The sequence below is a fragment of the Microcaecilia unicolor genome, chromosome 12, assembly GCF_901765095.1.
Source record: "Microcaecilia unicolor chromosome 12, aMicUni1.1, whole genome shotgun sequence".
In the NCBI taxonomy this organism is placed as follows: domain Eukaryota; kingdom Metazoa; phylum Chordata; class Amphibia; order Gymnophiona; family Siphonopidae; genus Microcaecilia; species Microcaecilia unicolor.
Genome location: NC_044042.1, coordinates 25,871,431 through 25,893,295, shown reverse-complemented (window position 1 = coordinate 25,893,295; position 21,865 = coordinate 25,871,431). Strand labels below are relative to the sequence as shown.

The following is a 21,865-nucleotide window of genomic DNA, read 5'->3' as shown; positions in this document are numbered from 1 at the left end:
TTTGTCAGTGGGCAAACTTACAAAATCAGCAAGGGATCAAATACTTATTTCCCCCACTGTATCATTATTAAAAACTCTCAAAATACATTAACATGCTATCGTAGATACACTTACTGGCTCATCCAGGTGGTGGGGTAGTCAAATACCAGCGATGCGGTGGTAAGCTAGAACTGCTCTCCCAAACGCATAGATGGTTACCAACTAACAGAGGTTAAATACTCTAGAGTATAAAGAGATTGTTCCTAACCTACGTCGCTTACTAGTGTTGTTCAAGAGCTACTCCTCCTACTCCCCCTTTCCTCAGATTCTACTTTTCGTAGGAATTTGTGTACCTCCACCCTCGTGGTGGTTTGGCTTGCCTGTGCGTCCCTCCAGTGGTCATCCAGGACACTTTTTTGTGCCTTATTCATTCTAAAAACAGGCCTAGACAAAATGCTAACGTTTTGTTCCATTATGGCTGTAAAATGCCCAAGTGTTAGAACGCCCTAAGCCCGCCCCTGACACACCCCCTTGTGATATAGATGCAAAATAGGTTTGTTTTGAGAAGAAATTTGTCCAAGTGCTGCTTTATGACACTTTTTGGACGTTTTTTCTCTTTCATAAAGGAGCCCCATAGTATTTTTGAATTCATTCAAGGTATCATAACATACAAAGAATCCATTTTTTTTGCAGGGCTTATTCCTTTTTGAGAGAAATATATCTATGCTAAGGATTAGTTTTGGTCAGTTCTGTTGTAGTCTTTCCTCTTAGATGATGATATTTTACTCTAAGCTCCCAAACTTCCGAAGTTTAACATTTCACTTTCCCCTGAGCTGCTTCTTGTGTTAGCTTGATTAGATAAGATGGACCCTTCGTATTTTCTGTCCTGTCAATCAACATATTAGAATATCCCAATGTTTCTAGCAAATGGGAACTCAGATAGAAGGTTCTATTCTGAATACAGTTCATTGAGCTAATAAGCATTGGGCATTCCATGAATGAAGAATGGTACAAGTCATGTTTCTCAGAAGAGCCAAGGGCTGTTTCCTGGTGTTGAGAAATCCTCCCTATTCATTCTCAGAAGCCACACATGGACTATTCATGTAGGATGTGAAGTGTGTGTGAGCCATTTCATTAAACCTTCCAAGTCTTGACACCACCTCCAGGCATATCCTTGTGAGCATTTCATGAAGAAGAGATGAGATAGCTCACACTGAGACAGGCCTCTCCCCAGGGTGGTCATCATATTTAAGCCTGGACCATTAACTATTAATATGATTTTAAGTAAGTATTTAAGATGTTTTCCTGTCTTACGCCTGTGGCAAAGCTGAGTCGTATTCATAAAATGCTAATGCAGCTGGCTAGATAAATAGAAGAAAGAGAATTTGACTTTCTTCATAATTAGTACAGTGTTTATATGCACTGTACATTATTAACTTGGCTTTCTTCACTTCAGTAAACGGAAGTGTTCCAGTATGAGAGCTTAAACTCGCAGCACTGTAGGCAGGGGTGTGCTAGTAAATTTTTAACAACGGGCTCTCTCCAGGCCTAGCCAGCCCTGCAATTTAGGAGGGGGGGGGCAGGAATGGACTGGCAGGGGCAACGCATGCCTCTCTCTCCCCCCTCCCTCGTGCGGGCACACTAGGCATGCCTTTGCTTGCAGGGATGCCGAGCCCCACCAGCCAATAAATGGACTGCCACCACACCCTGCTGCTTGTTTCTGGCTTTGAGCAGCATGCTGGGACTTCTCTTGCTGCTCTGAGATGGAAACAAGAAGCGGGGAGAGGCAGCTGTCTATTTACTTGGCTGGTAGGACTCAGCATCCCCGCCAGCAAAGTAAAAGGAAATTCAGGAGGGGGCTTAAGCCTACATTTTGGGAACCAGTTGTTAAAGTAGCCAGTGGGGGGGGGGGGGGGGGGCTACTTCAACAACCGGCTCCCAAAATTCTTAACAACTTAACAAACGGCTCTTGCGAGCCTGTGAGAGCCCACTCCAGAACACCACTGAATCTAGGTAACTTTCGAGTTTGGTTGCATCTGTCAGGTGCAAACCCTCATTCTCACACATTAACCCATATGCACATGGTTTCAGTCTCACGGGCATGTACCCAAACCGGCATGTACCCAAACCTATTTACGTGCATAGTCAAGACATTTTCCAATGTAATTGTGCTCCCTTATTACTTAGATATTATGAAAGTGGTTATTTATGGTGTAAACCTTTTCCCTATCACAAAAAAGAGGCAGAACATCAAAAATAAGGATTGACCACCAAAATCATAAGTACATAAGTATTACCACACTGGGACAGACCAAAGGTCCATCAAGCCCAGCATCCTGTTTCCAACAGTGGCCAATCCAGGTCACAAATACCTGGCAAGATCCCGAAAAATACATTTTATGCTGCTTATCCCAGAAATAAGCAGTGGATTTTCCCCATGTCAATTTAATAATGGCCTACGGACTAGGAAGCCGTCCAGACCTTTTTTAAACTCATAATAAAACTGTTCACCGTGAGAAATGGAAATAAAATATATTGTAACATCATGGCAATAGAGCAGGAAGGCAATCGGAGGAGAGCATAGAGAACCAAAGACAAGTTAATCCTGAATAAAATCATCGGGCCCAATATTCAGACCATGGGAGTTAGCCTGGCTGACTCTCGCAGTCGGCGCTGAGTACAGATATTCAATATCCAGTTTATTTTTGAGCGGTTCAAACTTAACCGGCCAAGCTGATAGTCAGTGCTGGCTTGTTAAGTTTAAAATGGCCAAAGATAGGCCTGGAATTCATGTGGCCAAACATGGCCACCAAAACTGAGCTGAAAATTTGCGGATAGCTGGTTATAGGGCATTTAACTGGTCAGGTGTCGATCCCAGCTGGTTAAATGCTTTTGAAAATTGGGGGGGGGGGGGGGGGGGGGAGATCATGGTCAGTGATAAGAAAAGTAGAAATCTCACTGTAATATGGATTGATCTTCAGAAACCCTGTTATAGCAATCCACAGGCCTAGATAATAAAGGTGCCTCTTTTACCAAGCTGCAGTCCACCAGCCAAGGTACCATGCGTAGAATTAGGCGCACTGAACCGTATTCTGTACTTATGCATGGAAATGTCATTTGGGTTTTAGCCTTTTTTTGCTATTGAGATGACGCAATGGCAGTTGGAGTGTACCTAGTTTTTATATTGTTACTGTGACATTGTAAAGCTATTTTTACTGTTTAACTGTTCTGGGGTGGTAAGTGCTACACTTCTATTCTTACTGATGGCCCCATCTTCAACATAGTAACATAGTAACGTGGAGGGGCATAATCGAACGGGCGCCCAAGTTGTCATGAGGGCGTCCTCGCAGGACTGCCCTGTAAAGGGGCGGGGCAACTCGTATTATCGAAACAAGATGGGCGCCCATCTGTTGTTTCGATAATATGGTCGGGGACGCCCAAATCATGAAATTTAGGACAACCTTAGAGATGGTCGTCCTTAGGTCGTTTTTGAGATGGTCGTCCCCGGTTTTCGGCAATAATGGAAACCGAGGACGCCCAAATCCAAGGTATTTGGTCGTGGGAGGAGCCAGCATTCATAGTACACTGGTCCCCCTCACATGCCAGGACACCAACCGGGCACCCTAGGGGGCACTGCAGTGGACTTCACAAATTGCTCCCAGCTGCATAGCTCCCTTACCTTGGGTGCTGAGCCCCCCCCCCCAAACCCCCCTCCCAGGTCCGCATGTCTGAAGTACACTGCACCCACTACAACTGCTCCAGGTACCTGTATACTGCTGCGATGGACCTGAGTACGGCATTTGAGGCTGGCAAAAAATTATTTTAAAACTTTTTTTATGGTGGGAAAGGGTTAGTGACCACTGGAGGAGTAAGGGGAGGTCATCCCCGATTCCCTCCGGTGGTCATCTGGTCAGTTCGGGCACCTTTTTGAGGCTTGGTCGTGAAAAAAAAAGGGACCAAGCAAAGTCAGCCAAGTGCTCATCAGGGACGCCCTTCTTCTATTATCGGGCGAGGAAGACCATATCCTAATCATGCCCCAGTCCTGCCTTCGCTACCCTGCCAACATGCCCCCGTGAACTTTGGTCGCCTTCGCGACAGAAAGCAGTCGAGGGTGTCCAAAAATCGGCTTTCGATTATGCCGATTTGGTTGACCCTGCGAGAAGGATGCCCATCTCCCGATTTGTGTCGAAAGATGGGCGTCCTTCTCTTTCAAAAATAAGCGTGATAGTAACATAGTAAATGATGGCAGATAAAGACCTGTACGGTCCATCCAGTCTGCCCAACAAGATAAACTCATTTTACATGGTATGTGATACTTCATACCCGACTTTGATTTGTCCTTGCCATTCTCAGGGCACAAACCGTAGAAGTCTGCCCAGAACTGTTCTTGTACTAAGTTCTGAAGCAACATCGAAGCCCCTTAAAATTTACACTCCAGCCCATCCCTATCTATTCAGTTACAATCAGGGCATAGAAAGTAGAAGTCTGCCCAGCTCCCATTTTGTTTCCCAATTACCGGTGTCACCACCCAATCTCCGCTAAGATTCCATGGAACCATTCCTTCTAAACAGGATTCCTTTGTGTTTATCCCACATACGTTTGAATTCCATTACCATTTTCATCTCCACCACCTCCCACGGGAGGGCATTCCAAGTATCCACCACCCTCTCCGTGAAAAAATACTTCCTGACATTAGACCTGAGTTTGGCCCCCTTCAACTTCAATTCATGTCCTCTAGTTCTACCGCCTTCCTGTCTCTGAAAACGGTTCATTTGCGGATTAATACCTTTCAAATATTTGAATGTCTATATCATGTCACCCCTGTTTCTCCTTTCCTCTAAGGTACACATGTTCAGGTCAGCAAGTCTCTCCTCGTACGGTTTGCAATGCAAATCCCATTCCATTTTTGTAGCTTTTCTTTGCACCGCCTCCAGTCTTTTTACATCTCTAGCAAGATATGGCCTCCAAAACTGAAGATACTGATATCCTAATGATTATTATGAGAACTTACACCACACGTCTTATGCAAAATACACAGTTAGCTAAATTCTCAGACCTTAAGTCATGACATAAAACCCATCTGTCTCAGACAAAAGCCAAGAACTAGTTATCCCCTAACTAATAGGTAGCAAATCCTGTTATCTTACCCTGCAGTCTGTGGCAGACTTCCAATGGTAAAGAAGTGGTTTCCTCCTCTGAGACTCAAGCTGAAGTCTCAGCGAGTCTCTCAATCCAGGAATGAAGTCCAAGGTCTGTATTCTGGATGCAGATGGCACTGTCTTTAGGTAAGGCCGTATATTGTAGCTGAGCTAACCTTGCGAGTTTGTTACAAGGTATGCAGTTCATTGGTGTTTATGAAATCAGTCTCTTGCTCTCTCTCTCAGAGCCTTCTATCCTCCTGCAAGTCTTCTCGTCCTCTCCCTTCTTCCCACATTGGCATCCAAGGGTCACATGATCCCTGTGAACCAATCACATATTTATAAATGACCTAGAGATGGGATTGGCCGCTGTCGTGGACAAGGATGCTGGGCTCAATGGACCTTTGGTCTTTTCCCAGTGTGGCATTACTTCTGTACTTAACTAGTGAGGTAATTAAATTTGCTGATGACACAAAGTTATTCAAAGTCGTTAAATCGCGGGAGGATTGTGAAAAATTACAAGAGGACCTTACGAGACTGGGAAACTGGGCATCTGAATGGCAGATGATGTTTAATGTGAGCAAGTGCAAAGTGATGCATGTGGGAAAGAGGAACCCAAATTATAGCTACGTCATGCAAGGTTCCACGTTAGGAGTCACAGACCAAGAAAGGGATCTAGGTGTTATTGTTGATGATACATTAAAACCTTCTGCTCAGTGTGCTGCTGCTGCGGCTAAGAAAGCAAATAGAATGTTAGGTATTATTAGGAAAGGAATGAAAAACAAAAATGAGGATGTTATAATGCCTTTGTATCGCTCCATGGTGCGGCCGCACCTTGAATATTGTGTTCAATTCTGGTTGACGCATCTCAAAAAAGGTATAGTGGAATTAGAAAAGGTATAGAGAAGGGCGACGAAAATGATAAAGGGGATGGGACAACTTCTCTATGAGGAAAGGCTAAAGCGGCTAGGGCTCTTCAGCTTGGAGAAAAGGCGGCTGAAGGGAGATCTGATAGAGGTCTATAAAATAATGAGTGGAGTTGAACGGGTAGATGTGAAGCGTTTGTTTACGCTTTCCAAAAATACTAGGACTGGGGGCATGCGATGAAGCTACAATGTGTAGTGCATTTAAAATCAGAGAAACATTTTCTTCGCTCAGCGTGTAATTAAACTCTGGAATTCGTTGCCAGAGAATGTGGTAAAGGCGGTTAGCTTTTTAAAAAAGATTTGGACATCTTCCTAAAGGAAAAGTCCACAGACCATTATTAAATGGACTTGGGGAAAATCCACTATTTCTGGGATAAGCAGTATAAAATTTTTTGTACTTTTTGGGGATCTTGCCAGGTATTTGTGACCTGGATTGGCCACTGTTGGAAACAGGATGCTGGGCTTGATGGACCTTTGGTCTTTCCCAGTATGGCAATACTTGTGTACTTATGCACAGCAGGTGTAATAATGTCCAGTCAGCTTCTTGGTGATGAAGAGAGGCCTTTGTTATAGCAAAGAAATGGTTATCAATGGAATGCAAATTTCCCTGTCGGATCCCATACTCCTGGAGCCATCTGTGTCTCTCTCCTCCATTCTTCCCAGGAGATAACTTGTCTAGTTTGCAACAAATATGTCCTTGGATGAAGTCATCATGGTATGCTCAGCAGTAATTTTCCGTTTGTAGCAAAGCTGGTTTCTGATGGTTACAGATGCATGCAGGCCACAGGCAGAAGTATCCATCAAACATATAAACGGCAAGTGATCCTACTCACTTGCAAATGCACAGTACAGACTTCCCTCTCTGTCCTGCCCTCGCGTCAAGACGTCATGATGTCAGAGGGCGGAACAGAGAGGGAAACTGAGTCGAATTGTCGGACGCCGCCACTGCTGCCTGGAAAGGAACATCGCGCAAAACAACCTCCACCCTCCCCCCATCCCTGCTGCCACTCCCGCCCCCTCTGTATCGGGCCCCCTGCACTGACCTGACAGCGCCTCTCACCTCCGTGTGGAGGGGTCCCGACACGGAGGGGGGAGGGAGCGGCGGCAATGAGGGTAGCTGGACATGGGGGGAGGGCAGGGGCCAGGGGGAGAGGCCATGGTTGCTGGACTTGGGGTGAGAGCAGGGCACAGAGGAGGGTTGCTGGATATGGGGGGGGGGGGGAGGATCGGTGGACGGGGTGAGGCCAGGGAAGAGAGGAGGGCTGCAATACTCGCCCGTTTTTACGGGCTTAACGGCTAGTATTGTTATAACAGAATGGTTTGGCCAAGACCAGCAAAGGTGAGATCGCAGGTAAATACTGCTGAAAGATGGCAGCACTAGAAGAAGGGTAAAGGGTTTACAATATCAGGTACTTTCTCTGTTGCTAGTAGGCTCATAGTCTAAGTTTTTGTACCTGGGGCCGGGTGACTTGTCCAGGATTGCAAGGAGCTGCATTGGGAACTGAACCCAGTTCTCCAGGTCCTCAGCCCACTGTGTTAACCATTAGGCTGCTGCTCCACTCCTGTCTTTAGATGTGGGCCCAGGTGTGGACTGGCTGGTGGGGTGTCCAGTGGGGGAGCAAGGCTGGGGGAAGGAAAGCAGCTAGACCTGAGGGGGGGGGAGGAAGTGAGGATGACAGCTGCTGGACTGGTGGGGGGGGGGGGGGGTGAAGGAAGAGAGAAAGAAATTGATGGCATAATCCTAGGTAAGGGGGATATTACAGAGAGACACAGATTGATAGGGATCGATGTCATTGACACACATCTGTTGGTGTTGTGACTTTATGTGGGAACAGGACTGGTGGAATAGGTAAACCAGGCATGGAAGGAAGACACTGATGTTTGGAGGATGATAGTTCTTTTTTTCCAGCAGATGGATATTGGACAAAATTTACACGCTTCAGAACTTAGTACATGAAGTTTGCTGGGCAGACTTATACAGTCTGTGCCCTGAGAAAGAAAGGGACAAATCAAACTCGGGTATACATATAAAGTATGATATACCATGTAAAATGCGTTTACCTTGTTGGGCAGACTGAATGGACCATTCAGGCCTTTATCTACTGTCATTTACTATGTTACTCTTTGGGGTTCTACATGGAATGTTGCTACTCATTGGGATTCCGGAATCTTGTAACTCTTTAGGATTCCAGAATCTTCAGAACTTTTAGTACAAGAACAGTACTGGGCAGACTTCTACGGTCTGTGCTCTGGGAAAGGCAAGGACAAATCAAACTCTGGTATAAAGTATCACATACTATGTAAAATGAGTTTATCTTGTTGGGCAGACTGGATGGACTGTACAGGTCTTTATCTGCCATCATTTACTATGTTACTATGAATCCTTTGCATCATTACTTTTTTTTTTCTTAGGATATCTTATCCACTCAACAAGGGTTTATTTCCTCTATATTGTATTTATACTTTTGAAGTCTTTGAATCTTTCTTTCCATTTTACTGTACTTATCTGGGTCTTTAAATCTCATCTGATGGAATTTTTGGTGCAGACTTGGTATCACTTTGATAATCCTTTTCAGGGCCACATCCACTCTGTTTATACCCTTTTGGACATACAGCCTTCAGAACTGACATAACGCTCCAGATTAAATAATAACTCATGATCATTCTTCCTCTGAAGCCCTTCTGGAGTCTGGAAAGGGACACACATATGGTATGTCCCTGGCTGCACCTGAGCCCAGTCTATTGATGAGCTAAGAATTGCATTTTAAATGTATTTAATACAGATTCTAATTATTCTGACTGTTTATGATACCATATGTCAAGGACCAGCTCTCACATGTCAGTAGTAACCACAGGAGACAGGACTGCAAACTTGTTCATTATTTACAGACTGGTAATAAACATTAGTGCTCACTTCTTGTGAAAGACAATTTCCAGGCATTGTTGAGTTGTTCCTCTTCCTGTTGGATCTCTTATTACCAGAGGTCAGCTATCGATTGGTGCAGATGAATTATGAAATACTGCCATGTATTTCTCTTGGCTAAAATGGAAAAGGGAGAGCATAACAGAGCAGTTGTGATCAGGTAAAGACCTCATTTCCAGATAGTTGCCCCAGGGGCTCCCGGCCCACCACTTCACGACCAACCCTGTCATCTCCCCTCCCTTACCCTTCCTACTGCCCTCTCTATCTGTCCCAGTGCTTGAATTTATTCTGTCACTGCTTTGCTTCATGGAGATAAGAGCTAAAACAGAAGACAGGCTGATTACTCAGTAGCATGTGAGGAATGGGAGAAAGGCAGGCTGTATCCAACTTAAACACTTATTTATTTATTACATTTGTACCCCGCGCTTTCCCATGGCGGGGTACAAATTTTACACATGGCAGGCTCAATGCGGCTTACATAGTAACAATATAAAGAATTACAAAGTTTTAAGAAGAAAATACAGTTTATAGTGAACGCAAAATTAATGGGTTAACGGATAAGTAAAATGAACATTCCTCAATCTCCATTTCCCCAGTTGTAAAGGTCTAAAGTACAAACTAATGCACGCATCAACCTTTTCTTATATGAGTGCACAACTCTGGAACGAACTGCCACGTAACCTGAAAGCGGTCTACGAATTGACCAACTTCTGGAAACTGCTAAAGACCCATCTCTTCGACAAGACCTATCACAAAGACCAAGTCATCTGAATTTCCCACATATTGATCACATGTTGATCACCCTCTCCTCACCTATCCACACCCATCCTGTTAGAATATCAATGATATGCTTTGATGTCCCCATGCATACCTCCTACCCACCCCCATCCTCCCACCCTGTCAGACTGTCATAGTAATGCTTGAATATTTTCACTTATATACACTGTCAGCTAGCACATTTGCTTATCAAGAAATGTATTAAGTTATGTCCAATAAAAAAGGTATCATATTTTCTTTTCCATGTTTTATTTTGTTTGATTTCTATTGATAACCTTAAGAGTGGACTAACACGGCTACCACACTCCTCCACATATACCCTGAATGTAAATTATTGCCTTCTGTTTTTTTCTTTTTTTCCCTACTATTATGTATTACATTACCATGCAACCCAATTCCTTTTGTAACACCAAATGTCTACTCTCCTCACATTTCCACTATCCATGATTTATTGTAAGCCACATTGAGCCTGCAAAGAGGTGGGAAAATGTGGGATACAAATGCAATAAATAAAAATAGGAGGAATAGGGGGCAGAAGAAATTGAGCGTTGAGAGAAACAACGTTGGAAAGAAGGGTTCTCTTTCTCTAGCCTCTCCTTTTCCAGCTTTTTATTTTGATAGATGGAGTTTGGGGTTTACTCATGTGGAGGGTGATTCTATTACAAGAAGCCCACTATCCCCCTAATTCTGTAAAAGTCACCATAAATTGCCCACGTGCACAATTTACACATGCAATTTAATTAAATAACAAGCTAATTAGCGCTAATAATTGGCTTTTTATCAAGCAAATGTCACTAATTAAATTGAATTGAATTTTACATATGTAAATTTAGACGTGGGATCTACATCTAAATTTTACACGTGATTTGAAAAAGGAGGTGTGGAAATTATTTATTGGGATTTATTAACCACCTTTTTGAAGAGATTCATCCAAGGTGGTGGGAGGATTATGAGCGGAACAGGTGCGCTTCTAAATTTAACACGCGTTGTTGTAGAATAATGGGGATATGCGCCTAATGTAGGTGTGTACATTTGCACCACATTTCAGTTGGTGCAAATGGCCACACCTATAGTTAGGCGCAATTCCTAGGAGTCAGGGGCATAGCCAGACTTCGGCGGGAGGGGGGTCCAGAGCCCGAGGTGAGGGGGCACATTTTAGCCCCCTCCCCGGTGCCGTCGACCCTCTGCCACTACCAACTTTGCCCCCCCCCCGCCGATGACTCTCTCGACCCCCCCCTCCTGCCGCCAACCCTCCCCCGCCGCCGCCTACCTTTGCTGGCGGGGGACCCCAACCGAGGTCCTCTTCTTTCGGCGCAAGGATTTCAAGACTCAAAAACTGAACAAAGCCTTGCACCGGAAGAAGAGGATCTCGGCTGGCGGGGGTTGGGGTCCCCCGCCAGCAAAGGAAGACGACGGCGGGTTGACGGTGTGAAGGGGGTCGTCGGTAGGGGGGTCCAGGGCCAAATCTACGGGGACCCACTTAGCTATGCCACTGGCTGACACTACCACAGTTGCGGTAAAAGGGGGCCTTAGTGTCACTGCCTTCTTTGCTATTTTCCAGTCTCTAATGAAGGTAAAGGATTAGCTGGCGAAAGGGGCACCTTCTTCAAATCAAGAAAGTACCTCAGTTGTTCCAGGACAAAGAATAGGTATTTAACCCCAGCAAAACATGGGATATGTTGTTAACATTTCTCATATTGCTAACAGCCCATCTCTACCTAAAATTAGGTGGCCCTTTTTAATGGAAAGCTCGTAAATGGTGGTATTCTGGTCATCTTATAGAAAACTGTCTAGTGCAAAAGTGCACACCATGATTTTGATGACCTGTATTTTGGAGTCCAGAAAAAAGTACCAAGGGCTGTCAAGAATGGAGCAAGTCTGCTAAAGTATGTGGCTGAAAAAGAATTGCAGTGGTGCTTTAAACAGGAGTTGATGAATTGACCCCTGAGGCAGACATTTGTTACGCTGAAACACGGCCCATGTCAGGCCACTAATAAAGCACACTTGTTCCATTGTTGAGACCCTTTGTACTTTTTTTTCTGGACTGCTTGTGCTGTGACCTTCTCCGTTGTATGCTGCATGACCTCTATTTTGCCAGTGAGGTGCACACGGGTGGAATGTGGGTGGAGTGTAGAGGCAGGTATGCAACTAATAGAATTCTCTCATTTCCACTTATATGTGCTAACATCTAGGTGGGGCATGGCTGGTTCAAGTGATCGCACATTGATGTACATGCCATTTGCACTAGTATTCTCTAAAGAAAAGTAGGACCTATAGAATAGGTGAGAACTACCAAAAAGTGTGGAGGAACTGTGGAGGAACGCTTACCTCTCAGCATAGTCCGATGGCTACTTCTTGTGAATTCCTTGAGGATCGAAGCTGCTTCCTCTATTGGTATACTTGTTGTTTCCCAACAGTGTCTGTTTCCCTGCGTGCAGGATCGGATGCACAGTATATATCAGCGTATACCATACTCTGTCCTGAAGTAGGCACCTTTGTTCCAAAACACAGCCACTGTGTCAAGTCTTTTGTATTTTCAATCACGCACAAGAATCATTGTGTCTCCCTTGTGTCCTTTGGAAGAGCCTACCCACCCTACTCTTTGGCCTATAGAATAAGTACCATAATTAGGGCCATGGGAGTAATTTTATAAACCTTCCCATGTGTAAAGCCTGTATTGCACCCTGCAAATGGCTTTTATAAAATTATGCACATGAGTAATACACTTGAAATAAAAGGGCACTGTACTTAAAAGATGGTTTGTTATATTTAAAAGAGTTGTTACTATCTTATGAACCTTCCAGGATGTTATTTTCATCTCAGAAAAATTTGCTTCAAATCCTTAACAAAATTAAATGTGTATCAACGTTTTCCCATATAAACAAACAATAATTATATTTAGTAAAATGGACTCTAAACTGTGGAATAATATCCCGAAAGACCTAAAAAAAGATTTTGTTTTAATTCTTTTAAGAAGCAGTTGAAAGCTTGGTGCTTTCAAAAATATTTTTATTCTGAAGCGTAGGATATATTTGGAGTGATGATGTTTTCATTTTAAGTGACATTTTGCTTTATTAATGTGTAGGTAGGCTGTCTAGCATGATTTTGCATAATGTATTTTTCTTAATTTAATGTATATTCTATTTAATTTTGAAATGTTATACTTTTGAATTGTAACTCATCTCAAACTGTTCTGGTGAGGCACGTCCTCAAATAAAGTAAAGATTGCATTTTCCATTATGTGATTTTCACTTCGGCATTCCCAGGGACATAGTATAAGCAGAGCAGAGGTGGAATTGTGATATACAAATTACAGGGGTACATGCATAGAATACACACACACACCACTTATGCCAGCGCCTATCTTGCCTTGACAAAATAGACTCGCACAACCACACACACAAACACGCACACACCACTTATGCTAGCACCTATCATGCCTTGACAGAATAGATTTACACAACCACACACACAACCACACACACCACTTATGCCAGCGCCTATCTTGCCTTGACAGAATAGATTTACACAACCACACACACAACCACACACACCACTTATGCCAGCACCTATCTTGCCTTGACAGAATAGATTTACACAACCACACACACAAACACACACACCACTTATGCCAGCACCTATCTTGCCTTGACAGAATAGATTTACACAACCACACACACAAACACACACACCACTTATGCCAGCACCTATCTTGCCTTGACAGAATAGATTTACACAACCACACACACAAACACACACACCACTTATGCCAGCACCTATCTTGCCTTGACAGAATAGATTTACACAAACACACACACACACAGCACTTATGCCAGCACCTATCTTGCCTTGACAGAATAGATTTACACAACCACACACACAAACACACACACACACACACAGCACTTATGCCAGCACCTATCTTGCCTTGACAAAATAGATTTGCACAACCACACACACACACACACACACCACTTATGCCAGCACCTATCTTGTCTTGACAAAATAGACTTACATCACACTTGGAACATTAGCACATAATTTCCCCTAAACTACTGGACTAACAATACATTTTGTGATTAGCTTTCAAAGGCAGCCCTTCTTTGTCAGATCAGAAATAAGCTTATTTCTGATCTGACGAAGAAGGGCTACCTTCAAAAGCTAATCACAAATTGTATTTGGTCCAATAAAAACAGTATAATCTTCTTTCCTTTGTTTTGTTTTATTTTATTCTATTTCTATTGATTACCTTTACAAGTGGACTGTGGTGGTGGGAGGCGGGACTGGTAGTTGGGAGGCGAGGATAGTGCTGGGCAGACTTAATACAGTCTGTGCCAGAGCTGGTGGTGGGAGGCGGGGTTGGTGGTTGGGAGGCGGGGATAGGGCTGGCCAGACTTATATGGTCTGTGCCCTGAAGAGGACAGTACAAATAAATTCATATGTGCTACTTTTTTATCTTCTTGGGCAGACTGGATGGACCATGCAGGTCTTTTTCTGCCGTCATCTACTATGTTACTATATCTCTCTACCCTAAACTACTGGAACCATAACCTGTTGCTATATAGATTTGTTCGATAGCTGGTATTTACTGGGAAGGAAGGTGGGGAGGGAAGAAATAGGATGGATGTCGATGGGTGGGTGAGTTTCCTTGTTAGCTATTGTACGTTTTACTTCTTTTGTTGGTAGTATCTGTTTATAGAAACTAATAAAATGATTTAAACGTAAAATAGACTTATAATAGGCTCCTTTTTGGACTTCTCCCATAGGTGCCCTGCTATCAAATTTACCCCCTTTGAAAATTAGCTACAAGCTACATGTGGCACAAGTAGCTGCTCTTTTCAAGTGTGCAGGCTACTAAAAATAACCCCCTTTTGAGGAGCAGTATATCAAGTATGAATAAACCTTGAAAACTCTTTGGAGCTTCCTAAAAGCAAAGGGTGCTGTTGGAATGTATAGGTGATGCAGGGATTACATTATGAGGGTGGTGTGAAAGGGGGAGGGAGATATGTGATTGTGATCGGTTAGCAGAAGGCTGACAAGGAGACAACAGGGGTGTAGCCAGACAACAGATTTTGGGTGAGCCTAGGCAAGAAGCGGGTGGGCACCAAGTGTTCTCCCCCCCCCCCCCCCCCCCAAAAAAAAAATATCTCAGCTGGCAGGAAAACGCTTCTTTCCACCTTGGCAGTTTGAAGCAGGCATGACTGAAAACTGAGAATGCACAGGTGCCGGTATCGTGGAGAATAGTGTTTTCATTACCACCAGGGGGAAGTCTTCAGCTACCAGCTACGACTAAACATATGCTACTGTTGGGTGGGGTGGGCCCCACCCAGGCCCACCTGTGGCTACGCTACTGGGAAACAGCAGGATTATGTCTCTTAATGGGTGACAAAATCCAGGTCCCTTTTAAGTCCTCTTATGCTTGTCTGAAGTGTCTGATCATTTTAATTCCAAATACATTATATTCCTCGATTGTGCTGAATTTCCGTTTTTACTATTCTGACCGCAGGTCACCAATTTAGGGGTCTTGTCCCAAACAAAGTTCCCCTGATGTAGGCGTGGCCTTGCTCTTCTTTGTAATAGGGTATCTGGTGTCTATGAGAGTGGAGGAATAGCCTAACGGTTAGAGCAGTGGGCTGGGAACCAGACAGGCCCATTCAAATCCCACAGCAGCTGCCTGTGGCCTCGGACAAGTCACTCAGGGGGTCTGTTTTCTAAGCTGTGGCAAAAGGGGGCCTGCGCTGGGGGCAGCACGTGTTTTTAATGCGCACTGAGGCCTCCTTTTACTGCAGTGGGTAAAAGGCTGTTTTATTTTTTAAAGAAATGGCAGTGCAACAAGTGAAGCAGTTGCCACGCAGCCATTTTGAGGGGGAGCAATTACCGCCACCTATTGAAGTGGCGGTAAGGGCTCCCGCCCACTAACCCAGCGGTAACCGGGCAGTGATTACCGCCAGGTAAACACCAGCGGTACCTTCTGCTTTAACGAGCGGTAAGTAAAAGACCCCCTTAACTTTCTATGCCTCAGGAGAAGAAAATGGTAAACCAGTCATGTATCTTGCCAAGACAATCACAAGGGGGACCCCTCACTGTCTAGTCACCAGGAGTCAAATCTGATTGGACAGCATATCTGGATCTTGTGTCTTGTGTCCAACACAACAGGCCAGAACACAAATTTAAGAATATACCTTTGCAGACACGAAATACACTACAATAGAGCTTCCCAAACTGTGAATCCAGGACCCCAAATGGGGCCACAACCTGGGTAGGATCTCCAAAGGTGTATTATTGTCTTTTAACTCTGTGGGGGGGGGGGGGGGGGGTCACACAATTTTATTTGGCCTTGATCATGTATTGCATTACAAAGAAGAGCATGTGATTTAACACGATAACCACACTTTTCTATCCAAAACTAGTTAGAAATATACTAGTTCTCTCCAGTTAATTGATTTGGCAACCTCTGTTTCAGTATATTGAAATGGACTGACACTGGGCTCCATTGTTTCACTCATGATAACTAGGAAAACCAGGACAAATCTGGAGTATAACATTTGTTCCAAAAGTTCCCTCCTCTGAACACTTGAAGAACTTTGCATTCTGAGAGAAGCTGCTTTGTTCAATTAAGGTATTTTCCATAGACACAGAAATGTCCTTTCTAAATGAAGCCTTATTTATATACTCTGTATTTCTCACCTGCATGGAACCAAGTCTCATACATATGAACTTGAAAAATTTGGTCTGAGGAGGTGCATCTTCAAACAATTTAGAATGCTAAATTGATCTTCAAGAAAACTGGAGTCTCAGTTGGGATGGCCAGCCAGAAAAGTTTGAAATGGACTTTCCAAAAAAATACATATTCTAATCATGAAATAGAAAATGAAATTAATTTTTCAACCTTTGTTGTCTGGCCATTTTATTTTTCTAATTGTGTTGGTCTGAGCTCTGGTTTCTGCTTTCCTCTATCTTCTCTTAACTCATGTATTTTTTGCCCTTCTGCTATGCCTTTCATCTTTTTTAAATTTATTTTTATGCCTTTCTGTTTAGATTTAGTTCATTCTTATCCAGTCTTCAATTTCCCTCTTTTTACTGTGTCTACCTACAGCTTTCCTTCTCTTTCCCTCACCCTGCTCTCCTTTCCCCCCTCCTCTTATTCCCCTGTCTTTCACTAACTCTATTCTCTTCCTCCCTTCCATCCAGCTTCTCCCCTCTCTCTCCCCATCCTGCCATCTAGTGTCTTCCCTTTTTCTTTCCCCTTCCATCTATTTCCCCTCTTTCTCTCCCCATCCATCATCTCCCTCTTTGTCTCCCTATTCTTCTGTCCAGAGTATTTCCTGTTTCTCTTTCCCTTTCATCCAGAATCCCCCCCTCTTTTTCTCCTTTATCATATACATTCTTAACATGTGGTGGGGTCTAAAGGGCATCACATATTGGACAGCCATTTAGAGCTCAGATAGACCCCCACCAAATACAGAATAAGACAAGGCTCTTAAAGGTGGTCTTTCAGATTCTCATCCAGCTCTGGTTTTCAAGATAACTATGCAAATTAACCCAAGTCAATTCATGCAGGATAGCTTCTAGTTTAAGCTGGTTCACTAAGAAAACTGAAGAGGATTTGAAGGGATTCAAGGTGGAGATTATTTTATTTTATTTTATTTTTTTGTTACATTTGTACCCCGCGCTTTCCCACTCATGGCAGGCTCTATGCGGCGGGCAATGGAGAGTTAAGTGACTTGCCCAGAGTCACAAGGAGCTGCCTGTGCCTGAAGTGGGAATTGAACTCAGTTCCTCAGTTCCCCAGGACCAAAGTCCACCACCCTAACCACTAGGCCACTCCTCCACTGTTGCTACTATTTGAGATTCTACATGGAATGTTGCTATTCCACTAGCAACATTCCATGTAAAAGTCGACCCTTACAGATCATCAATGTGGCCGCGCAGGCTTCTGCTTCTGTGAGTCTGACGTCCTGCACGTACGTGCAGGACGTCAGACTCACAGAAACAGAAGCCTGCGCAGCCTTCTACATGGAATGTTGCTAGTGGAATAGCAACATTCCATGTAGAATCTCCAATGGTATCTATTTTATTTTTGTTACATTTGTACCCCGCGCTTTCCCACTCATGGCAGGCTCAATGCGGCTTACATGGGGCAATGGAGGGTTAAGTGACTTGCCCAGAGTCACAAGGAGCTGCCTGGGCCGGGAATCGAACTCAGCTCCTCAGTTCCCCAGGACCAAAGTCCACTACCCTAACCACTAGGCCACTCCTCCACTGTTGCTACTATTTGAGATTCTACATGGAATGTTGCTATTCCACTAGCAACATTCCATGTAGAAGTCGACCCTTGCAGATCACCAATGTGGCCGCGCAGGCTTCTGCTTCTGTGAGTCTGACGTCCTGCACGTACGTGCAGGATGTCAGACTCACAGAAACAGAAGCCTGCACAGCCTTCTACATGGAATGTTGCTAGTGGAATAGCAACATTCCATGTAGAATCTCCAATAGTATCTATTTTATTTTTGTTACATTTGTACCCCGCGCTTTCCCACTCATGGCAGGCTCAATGCAGCTTACATGGGGCAATGGAGGGTTAAGTGACTTGCCCAGAGTCACAAGGAGCTGCCTGTGCCTGAAGTGGGAATCAAACTCAGTTCCTCAGTTCCCCAGGACCAAAGTCCACCACCTGCAGATCACCAATGTGGCCGCGCAGGCTTCTGCTTCTGTGAGTCTGACGTCCTGCACGTACGTGCAGGACGTCAGACTCACAGAAGCAGAAGCCTGCGCAGCCTTCTACATGGAATGTTGCTAGTGGAATAGCAACATTCCATGTAGAATCTCCACTAGTAGCAACATTCCATGTAGAATCTCCAATAGTATCTATTTTATTTTTGTTACATTTGTACCCTGCACTTTCCCACTCATGACAGGCTCAATGCGGCTTACATGGGGCAATGGAGGGTTAAGTGACTTGCCCAGAGTCACAAGGAGCTGCCTGTGCCGGGAATCGAACTCAGTTCCTTAGTTCCCCAGGACCAAAGTCCACCACCCTAACCACTAGGCCACTCCTCCACTATAATCAATATCCTTTGCCAATGGTATTACTTCTTATTAACATTTACTTACAATGTTTTATTCATTATACTGAACAATTTGAATGTGTTTGTTTTTTATATTAATTGTAACAAAACTGAAGTATTGTCTATAAATCCATCATGTAAAGAGTTGTGGAAAAATCACTTTCCTCTGAAGTGGGCTGGAAACAACAGTGTGAAATATTGTAGACTGTTATATGCAGCAATAAATGGTATAAGTATTAATTGAAACTATCAAAGCAGATCCAAACAGCTGGCAACGTTTTCATTTATCGCTTACACATAGAGCATGTTAGATTAAATTTCACTCAGAAAAGCTATGTTAAAATAGCATCATGGTATTACACAGATGCCGAAAAGTCAATTATTGAGTTATGGCTGCTGCTGCAATCAAACACCTGAATAAATGTACCGCTGTTGTGATGACCTCTCTCTAAATTTTGTTCTGTTGTGCTGTTTAGAGAGATGCATCTCTTTAAGGTTGACCTTTTCTTCATTGGTCCTACTATGGTTGGCCAACAAGATTCACGTTATCAGGATTAAGCCCAGACAGCCTCAGTTTTTACCCATTGCATCTATGGAGGAATATCTATATAATTAATATTCATAAGACACGTTTGCATACATTTGGTCTTTGAACTGAGTTTATTGGTATTATTTTGGGCTATGCCCATACCCAAACCTGATGTAGACTCATCCAGACTGAGGTTGACAGATGACTGAAGAGACTATTTAAGGCTGAAACTCTGCAGATATTTTAATACCTTAATTAATGCTTCTTTTTCTTTTTCTTATCACAGCTACAAGAGGGTTGTCACCACAAAGCGAGCTGTGCTTGCCATTGTTGCCTGCTGGACGTTGGCTTTCATAGTGGGACTGACGCCAATGTTTGGGTGGAATAACTTTCATGAAATCAAGAAGGGTGAGGAACCAAACTCCAGTCAATCTGAATTTATCATCACTTGCAAGTTTGAGACTGTGATGAGCATGGAGTACATGGTTTATTTCAATTTTTTCATTTGGGTTCTGCCGCCACTTTTCCTGATGCTGGTGATCTACCTAGAGGTGTTTAACCTTATCCAGAAACAGCTGAACAAGAAACTGTCTTCTAACTCAAAAGACCCCCAGAAGTACTTTGGGAAGGAACTGAAAATTGCCAAATCCTTAGCACTCATTCTCTTATTATTTGCATTGAGCTGGCTGCCCCTGCATATGTTAAACTGTATCACATTATTCTGTCCGACATGTGATACCCCAATGATAGTAACTTATATTGCTATCTTCCTAACTCATGGCAACTCGGCGATGAATCCAATAGTCTACGCCTTCAGAATTGAGAAATTCAGAACCACGTTTCTACAGATCTGGAAACATTATTTCTGCTGCAAATCAAACATGACTGTGAACAATATAAACAATATTTCACTGGTCAATGTGGATTCAAGGGAAGTTATCTGACATGAGTACATTCTCCTCCACGTCGCTCACTAAGGTCTCTCTGATCGGTTTCCCTCTGTCCTCTGTATTTAATCTTCATATTATGGTATTCGGACTTTGCAGGATCTGAAATAGTCCTCAATATTCTGGATTTTTTGGGGGCTTTACACCAAAAGTACATCCTATCCAAAATGGAAATGATCTGAGCTATAAATAAAATTATATTATTTATTCATAATTTGCCCTCTGAGTGTCTATTTTACATTCCATGCTTCTGTTTTCTCAAATAAAACTGGAAACTTTATATTAGATACAGCAGAAAATATAACTTCTTCACTATTTTATCAGTAAGTATAAATCTTAGCATGCTCCTTCCTTCTCCTTATATCAATAACATCAGACCACTTTTTACTGCCAGGGCCAGGCAGCTTTAATTGTTTTCCTTTGAATCTCCAGAGCAGTCAGAACTAGATACCATTGAGCTGCAGCACCGTCAGCTTTCATTTCCAACTGTTCAGGGAGTTTTTTTTTTTTTTTAATTTTATATTCCTCTCTTAGGGGGGTCTTTTAATAAAGCCATAGTTCTTGACCCAAGGGGCTGTGCACCAGGGAACCTCCAGATCCCTGCAATTGTAGACCCATGGTTTGGTCACTAGGGGCTCTTTTTACAAAGCTGCGGAAGAAAGGGCCCTGTGGTAGCGGCAGGGGCCGTTTCTCCTGTGCACCAGGGCCCTTTCTACCACAGCCGGTAAAATGCCCCCCCCCCCCTAAGAAATGGCCATGTGGTTAGGGCTCCCTACAGTAACCCAGCGGCAACCTGCCTGATTACTGCTGGGTTAGCGCTATGGGGAAAAAACATTTCCCAGAGCGCCGGAAATGGGGCATGCTTCAGCCAGAACTACCAGCGGCAGCCGCGTTGGGCCGGTGGTAGTTCTATTTTAGCATGCGGTAGGCCCACCCACATTGTTAAGTGATGACTGGGATTCTCCCCCCCCCTTCCCCCCCCCCCCCCCCAAAGCTGTGAATGCTGCTGTGGCAGAATCCTCAGCGTTGGCCAAGCCGGGGAGCGGAAGACCTATCCTAGAATTCAAACCCAGGTCTCTCCACAGAACTGCTACTGGAGCAGCCTAGATAAGGCTTCTTATTGAAAGGAATTAATGTCTCGATATTCAGCCGGCAACAATCAGCGTTGTGTTGATCACTGCTGGTCAGGGCCGCCGAGAGGGGGGGACAAAATTCCCCGGGTCCGGACCTCCAGGGGGGGCCTGGCACCGCAGTCCCACCTGCCCGCCGGCGGCTCCATCGTCTGACCATCTGCCACTGGGCCCCCTGCATTGAACTCACAGCACCTCATCTCCGAAGGCGCAGCAAGCAGCGGCAGATCGCCTGCCTTCGGCCCTCCTTCCCTCCCTGTGTCCCGCCCTCATCTGACGTAACTTCCGCGAGGGCGGGACACAGGGAGGGAAGGAGGGCCGAAGGCAGGCGATCTGCCGCTGCTTGCTGCGCCTTCGGAGGTGAGGTGCTGTGAGTTCAATGCAGAGTGCCGTGCCCAGCCCGGTGTGGGGGGGGGGGGGGGGCGGCGGCGGAGACCTCGTGGGGGGG

The 21,865-nt window shown here is 44.3% G+C and overlaps 1 protein-coding gene across 1 annotated transcript in view; it reads left to right on the top strand.

Annotated features, from left to right (window-relative positions):
- ADORA1 (adenosine A1 receptor) overlaps positions 1 to 20,737 on the top strand; it is a 73,203-nt gene extending 52,466 nt beyond the window's left edge. The window contains exon 2 of the mRNA XM_030220991.1: positions 19,627 to 20,737. Coding sequence (XP_030076851.1) covers positions 19,627 to 20,284 — 658 coding nt within the window. The 3' untranslated portion in view covers positions 20,285 to 20,737. The remainder of the gene's footprint in view (positions 1 to 19,626) is intronic.
- Positions 20,738 to 21,865: the final 1,128 nt, after the last annotated feature.